This window comes from Cyprinodon variegatus, unplaced genomic scaffold (genome assembly GCF_000732505.1).
Source record: "Cyprinodon variegatus isolate N-32 unplaced genomic scaffold, C_variegatus-1.0 Scaffold133, whole genome shotgun sequence".
Lineage (NCBI taxonomy): Eukaryota > Metazoa > Chordata > Actinopteri > Cyprinodontiformes > Cyprinodontidae > Cyprinodon > Cyprinodon variegatus.
In genome coordinates this window covers 496,499-503,527 of record NW_015150586.1, presented here as the reverse complement: position 1 = coordinate 503,527, position 7,029 = coordinate 496,499, and the positions used below count along the sequence as shown (strand labels likewise).

Below are 7,029 nucleotides of genomic sequence, written 5' to 3'. Positions count from 1 at the left end.
TTTTTTTTTTTTTTTTTTTTTTTTTTGTGATATATTTTTTCAGATTTTTTGCCAAATTTTATTCTGAATTGTTTTCAGAAATCATATTTATAATTTTTTTAAACCTTATTTCAGATTTTCTTTGTATTTTTTATTTATTTTTTTTATATACATACATTTTTTTAGATTTTTTTTCCCTCCAGATTTTATTAGTTTGAATCTTTTTTTTCAGGTTTTGTGCCAAATGTTTAGATTTCACAAATCATATTTTTATTTTAAAACCTTATTTCAGATTTTCTGTGTAGTTGTTTTTGCCCAGATTTTCATTGTTCAAATATTTTTTTCCAAGTTTTGTGCCAAATTTTATTTAGAATAATTTATTTATTTTCACAAATCTTCTTTTTATTATTTTTTTTTTAAACTTTATTTCAGATTTTCTTTCTAGTGTTTTTTATTTTATTTTATTTTTTTCAGATTTTGTTCCCGGGTTTTGTTCACATTTTTTTTTTTTTTCAGGTTTTATGCCAAATTTTCTTTCTATTTAAAAAAAAAATATTATTTCAGATTTTTTTCCTCTGATTTTATTTATTTAAATATTTTTTTCAGGTTTTATGTTTTCAGATTTAGTGAAAAACAAACAAAAAAAGTTAGATTTTTAGATCTTCTCTCATTATTTTCTTTTGATTTCTTTAAATGTATTTTCTCCAACTTTAATTACTAATCAGATTTTTTGTTCTAAATAGTTTCATAGAAAATTGAGCTTTGATTAGTATTTAAATCCTGCTTCATAGATTTCCCATCTAGGTCATCTACATCTACAATGCTTGCTCTCGGTGTAGACGTTGAAATCTGCAAAACAGGATTTAGAAAAAGTGCAAAATGTAAAACTCAGTTTGCCAACAGAAAGAATAAATAGATAAAATTAGAAAAATATTTAAAAAGTCAGAATTATAGAAAGTGGGCCTCTAGAAGACTGTAAAAATGTTGGAGCGTTTTGATGCGCTTTATAAATTAGTCTCATGTGTTTTAAAAATACCTTTTTTGAATCGTGTTCTTTGCCTTCTGTGATGTTGGAGTTAACTTCTCTAGACGACCATCAACTGGAACAGAAAGACAAAGTGAATGTTTTGATCTGTGGCGCCTTTTCAGGAGCTGCGACCGCAGCATCCGCAGTCTGGACCAGGATTCCCCCCCAAAGAAGAAGAAGCTCCAGCCGGCGTACACCTCCACCACTCACCTGCTGGCCGGGAAGAAAGCCCCCGCCACGCTGCAGACCAAATCCAACGAGCTGGAGACCACCGTCTTCTACATTCCAGGAGTGGACGTGAAGGTCAGGGCCTCTCTAAACATCCAGACGGCTCTGGGTTTTTTTTGTTTCTTTTTTTGGGGGGGTGTTCTCATCTTTCTGTCTTCTCCTGAAGCTGCACTACAACTCCAAGACCCTGAAAACGGAGTCTCCCAACGCCTCGCGGGGATCCTCTCTGCCCCGCACGCTCTCCAAAGAGTCCAAGCTGTATGGTATGAAAGATAGCGGCTCTATCAACCCTCCCCAAAGCAAGACTAACTCGCTCCTACCTCCCCCGCCCCCACCTATTGCTACAGGTACAGAGTGTTTGTGTTTGTTGTTGCATGCTGTAGCACCATCTGTAATCTGCTCTCCTGTGGAGCTTTGGAACAGGCTGCATGCGGTTTCCCTCCAATATCCGGGGCGGTGATTGGTGGGGGGGTGTGTGCATGTGGACCAAGATAGTCCTGAAGGTTTCAGGTCTTCCTGCTGCTGAATCTCTGCTCCGTCTTTCTGCAGCCAAAGCTAAGACTGTTGGGGGGGTGAAGACGGCCAAGCTGTACGCGTGGGTGGCCCTTCAGACTCTGCCAGAGGAAATGGTCATCAGCCCTGCTCTGCTGGATTTCCTGGAGAAAGCCTTGGAGACCATTCCCATCACTCCTGTGGACAGAAGCTACACAGGTCGGTCGGTTTGTCTCTTTAAGACTGTGCGTGGATCCTTTTCTCCTCCTCCTACCGTCCTATGTGTGTTTTTCTGCCGCAGCGGCGACCCAGGAGGAGGACATGGGCCAGTTTGAGCCGGTGGAACCTCTGGAGGAATCCACAACCTCCTTGGTTTCCTCCTCCACTTCCGCCTACTCTTCGTTCCCTGTAGACGTGGTCGTCTATGTCAGAGTTCAGGTACGACCCACATGGAGTTCAACGCCTCAATATTGACGAGATCAAACAGAAATGCTATCAAACTTTGAGCTGATTTTGTTTTAAAGCTGTTGATGAAGATTGAGATCTTTCCACCTTCAAACACAAACTAATGTTGTAGCTCCTCCACCGTCGCCAAACTGATCAACACTAAATCTCTTAATTCCTCTGAGTCCTGCTGCTCCAAAGGTTAGACTCATGTTTCCACTGTGAGGGCGGTTTATTTATCAAACAGGGTTGGCTTTGGTTATTTCCCATAATCCTCAGTATGCAGTAGTTGGCTGCGTTTCAACGCTCGCTTTCCTTCAACCTGATCAAACAGGAGCAGTTTTCTTTTTACCTGATCTAAAAACATTTCCTGGTGATCACAGCGACGTGGTCACGGATTTTATTGATTGTTTTGGTTTTTTAAGCTGATAACAATGGTAAATGCTTTGAGTTTAGCCAGATGCTACAATCACAGCAAACAGTGCTGCGTTCACAGCAGACGGTGCTGCGTTCACTGCAGACGGTGCTGCGTTCACAGCAGACGGTGCTGCGTTCACAGCAGACGGTGCTGCGTTCACAGTCCTACGTTCAACCAGCCAAGAATGCCCTTCCACAACCCCCGTTTCAGAGACTTATACCCCATTTACACTACCCTTGAAAAACCGATCCATGCCGAGACCGGTCCGAGCTCGGATCAGTTAACCAGGCCGAGCTCGGTTCTGACGACCGTTTACACATCACGCTATCTCGGTTTCTCGCCTCCTAGTGACGATCTGTGGTATTACTGCCAGTATTGAAGGAGGAAATCAAGCAGTTGGTGGCGGTAATGCACCAAAAGTTGTTTGCCGATCGCCATAAAACACAAGAAGAAGAAGACGAAGAAGGAGGGAATCAAGCAAATCAAAATGGCGGCGCCCGTCACATTCAGAAAGTTATGCTTGATTATTATTGCTGTACTTCGGTGTTATTATTTAAAATGCCATTATTTAAAATGTTGCGTGGAGAAGATTTTGATTGTTTATAGTTGAAGAAGAAGTTCTTCTTCTTCTGTTTCCGGTGGGGCATTACCGCCAACAAGTGGAATGGAGTGTGAATCGCGATGTGCAGCCAGACGGAGATTACGCGTTCTGCTCATGCGCTCTTGTTATCAGAGAACCGAGCCGAGCCCACCTCTGGACCTGGTCTGCAGTTATCTCGGTCCGGTTGTGTCTAGCTCGGTTCAGTTCAGTTTGCTTTCCATTTACACACGATAAGTTATCTCAATTACTGAGCTCGGACCGGTCTCGGCACGGGTAGTGTAAATGAGGTAATAGACAGGTATGGGGCATTGCAGGCTAACAAAGAAGCCAAACGACCCCGTTCCAAAGGGGTGGACCCATTCATCTGTTTCTATTTGCATGTTTTCTAAACAAAAACAAGGCTTTGTTGGGTTTCTGTATAAAACCTGGAACTGAACGCTATTTCTGACATTTTGAATATAAAAAGCTTCCTTGATGGGAAGAGAAACGTCTTCAAACTTGGAAACAAAGTCCAGTGGAGTTTTTTTTTACTTTTTTGGAACAAATGTAGGGAGCAGCCATTCCAGTGCTTCGTGGCTGATGATCCTCTAATGAACCAGAGAGCGCTCACATCAGCTTGCCTCTACTTTAGGTTTTCTCTCACATGTTCCCTGTTGTAAAGAGCGAGTAGAACCGCCGGTCCGATGCTGCGGTTCTGCTCTCTGACCTCATGGCTTCTGTTTGCTTCCAGCCCTCTCAGATCCGCTTCAGCTGCCTGCCCATGTCCAGGGTGGAGTGCATGCTCAAGCTGCCCTCTCTAGACCTGGTGTTCTCCTCTAACCGCGGAGAACTGGAGACCCCAACTGCAGCCAACCCCATGGAGGGATCCCACCCCCCTACGTCCACTCCGCCTGGGCAGCACGTCCCCAAGGTCCCCCCCAGTAAAGGTCAGTTGCCCTTCGCTGATGCAGGGAAGCTTTGATGGTGTAGATGTTGAATCAAACGGTGTGTTGGGTTTCCTCCAGCGTCTCCGCTCCTGGGGAGCCCTTTGGGCCGGAGCCGCCACAGCAGCAGCCAGTCGGACCTCACGGGCCCCCCCACCAACTCCTCGGGCCTGAGCTTCACCGCCTGCATGTCGGACTTCTCCCTCTACGTCTTCCATCCCTACGGTGCCGGGAAGCAGAAATCAGCCGTCACAGGCCTGCCTCCGGGTCCAGGACCGTTAGGTTCGGTGAAAAAAGCTTCCTTTAATGTGATGTCAGCTTTGTCGCAGAGCAGCAGGACGTTCATGTCTGTCTCTTGTAGATGACGAGCCATCTTCGGTTACCGGAAGGAAAGACTCACTGTGCATCAACCTGGAGTTTGTGAAAGTCAGTTTGTCCAGGATGAGGAGGACCGGAGCTCCAACCTTCATCGAAAGCTTTGTTACTCCTAAAGGAGGCAAACTGGACACCACCCTCATTAACATCTCAGGTAAGAGAGGAGAAGGTGAGAAGAAACCTGATGATCAAAGGAACCCTGGGATTTTATTATAAAAGATGTCAGGCCATAGCTAAACGATTCTGGTTTTTACATAAATGAAGAATCAATCAATCAATCTGTCAATCATACTTCAGTTAAAAGTTCTTAACTTGTGGAACTCAATTAAACAACTCGGCTACAATGGACACACCCAAAAAGACAAATGAAAATGATTGAAAACCATAAAAGGTATAACTAAGCAATGCTATAGTTCTGCATGGATCTTATATTTGAGGACCAAAGTTGATCTTATAACGTTATAACGTAGAGCTAACAGAACTGGCAGCGTTGCGAGGCAAGGGCTCAAACATGTACGGCTGGAAGCCTTCTACACCAAACCAAGCTTCTGGCGTCCTCTTCCACAACATCTTCATCCCCGCTTTCCTCCTCTAAATAAAAAACGGATGACAGATGAGACTCCTCCACGACCTCCGACACTAAACTCTCCTCCTCTTGCATGTTTCCTCTGTCCANTGGAATTTCCCATTGGGAACCTACTAGCACTAAGTTGCTAACTGGTTAGCAAGATGCTTCAAACAACAACAACCCCGCCCCCTTAAATAATCGACCAATCCCATTCACTTTATTCACTCGTGTAAAGTCGTGCACCACTTGGGAGAATTCGGAAATGCAACGGTTGGAACTGCTGCTTCTCTACGACTTTAAATTAATATTAATAGGAATGAGTTCAAACTAATTGACAATTCAAATTAAAGAGGAAACATTTAAATTAATAAAGTAAATAAATAAATAGTCCAGTTAAATCAATTAAAGTAAGAAATACTTCAATGAAATAAATTTTAAAGAGTCGTAGTTTAAAACCTTTGTATGCAACAAATGTGACTTACTGCCATATACATTTGAGAAATAAGGTAACTGAACCTTTAAAGAAAAGTCCGGTCAGCAAGGAATAATCAATGGATCACTATTTATACCTAAAACTAATGCGTTCGCGGTGATTTGATGAATTTAGCATTAATCAGTAAAAAAATAAAAACAATTCCCTCTAACACCCCCCTTTCAGAGACACAGACAGGTATGGAGCGTTGCAGGCTAACAAAGAACCCAAAAAAAAAAACCCCATTCCAAAGGGGCGGACCCGTTCGTCCGTCTCAGTTTGCATGTTTTCTAAGTTAAAACAAGGCTTTGTTTTTGGTGCACTCTATAAAGCCTGGAACTCAACGTAGTTTCTGACATTTTGAATTGAAAAGGCTTCCTGGATGGGAAGAGAAACGTCTTCAAACTTGGAAACAAAGTCCAGTGGATTGTTTTTTAACTGTTTTTGGTATCACAAAGTCTGAGTTTTTAGAGTAGGTAACCAGGATGTCATCCTCTCTGCAGCGGTGTGTGACATCGGGTCGGCTTCCTTCAAGTATGACATGAGGCGGCTGAGTGAGATCCTGGCGTTCCCCAGAGCCTGGTACCGACGCAGCATTGCCAGGCGCCTCTTCTTGGGAGACCAGACCATCAATCTGCCCCGTAAGCGCTCCCTGATCTGGTTGTTAGCGGTGGTTCTGACGCTTTGTTCAGATTTTTCTCGCTAGCTGTGCAGCATTAATGGTGAATATTTGACCCCTCCCCCCACAGCTTCTGGTCCCGCCACCCCAGACTCTGCTGAAAGCATAGCCCAGCACCTCTCCCCCGAGTCCAGCCGGAAAGCCTACTGGAGGACATGGGACGGCAGCATGGGGACGCATGTCCCCCACTCCCCCAACGTCTTCACAGAGCACTCCGCCGGGAGCAGCATGTCCCCTGGCGGCCTGGGCCACCTGAGGTCCCCCGTGCCGGGGCGCACTCGGAGCGTGTCCGATTCCTCCGCTCCCAGGAGGGGTGAGCCTCCCGAACAAGCAGAGTGGTCGTCACGGTGATGGGTTCCTCCTGACCAATCACATTTCTCCTGCAGATTCTGTGACCAAAACCTCAACGCCGTCGTTTGGTAAGAACGGGAAGTCGTCTGGTCCACAGGGGTCGCCGTGGGAGACGCTGGTGGTGTTCGCCATCAACCTGAAGCAGCTTACCGTGCAGATGAACATGAGCAACGTGATGGGGAACAACACGTAGGTGTTCCTCCTTCCAAAAACAATGCTGGGTCTGAACAGAACAAAAGGTCAGTCGGCTATGCAGAGCGAGGGCTGCCGCAGGCGGGCTAACCCTGAAAAGTAGACAGGGTGTCTGCCTCACGGACTAAAACTGGTAGTTGGTTCCACAGGAGAGGAGCCTGATAACTAAAAGATCTGCCTCCCATTCAAAGATGGCGGCTGTGGCTACTTCGGCTCCGGTTAGCATCGCAAACCCTATGCTACATTCTGCAGTTAAAACAGCGAGTCCCGTATCTACAAC

The 7,029-nt window shown here is 45.0% G+C and overlaps 1 protein-coding gene across 1 annotated transcript in view; it reads left to right on the top strand.

The window, feature by feature from the left end:
• The window catches only part of kiaa1109 (KIAA1109 ortholog), a 91,287-nt gene that overhangs the window by 76,233 nt on the left and 8,025 nt on the right, over positions 1 to 7,029 (top strand). Inside the window, exons 68-77 of the mRNA XM_015376323.1 lie at positions 1,069 to 1,309; positions 1,401 to 1,581; positions 1,784 to 1,945; positions 2,028 to 2,164; positions 3,920 to 4,115; positions 4,194 to 4,394; positions 4,474 to 4,641; positions 6,031 to 6,168; positions 6,277 to 6,519; positions 6,593 to 6,746. Coding sequence (XP_015231809.1) covers positions 1,069 to 1,309; positions 1,401 to 1,581; positions 1,784 to 1,945; positions 2,028 to 2,164; positions 3,920 to 4,115; positions 4,194 to 4,394; positions 4,474 to 4,641; positions 6,031 to 6,168; positions 6,277 to 6,519; positions 6,593 to 6,746 — 1,821 coding nt within the window. The remainder of the gene's footprint in view (positions 1 to 1,068; positions 1,310 to 1,400; positions 1,582 to 1,783; positions 1,946 to 2,027; positions 2,165 to 3,919; positions 4,116 to 4,193; positions 4,395 to 4,473; positions 4,642 to 6,030; positions 6,169 to 6,276; positions 6,520 to 6,592; positions 6,747 to 7,029) is intronic.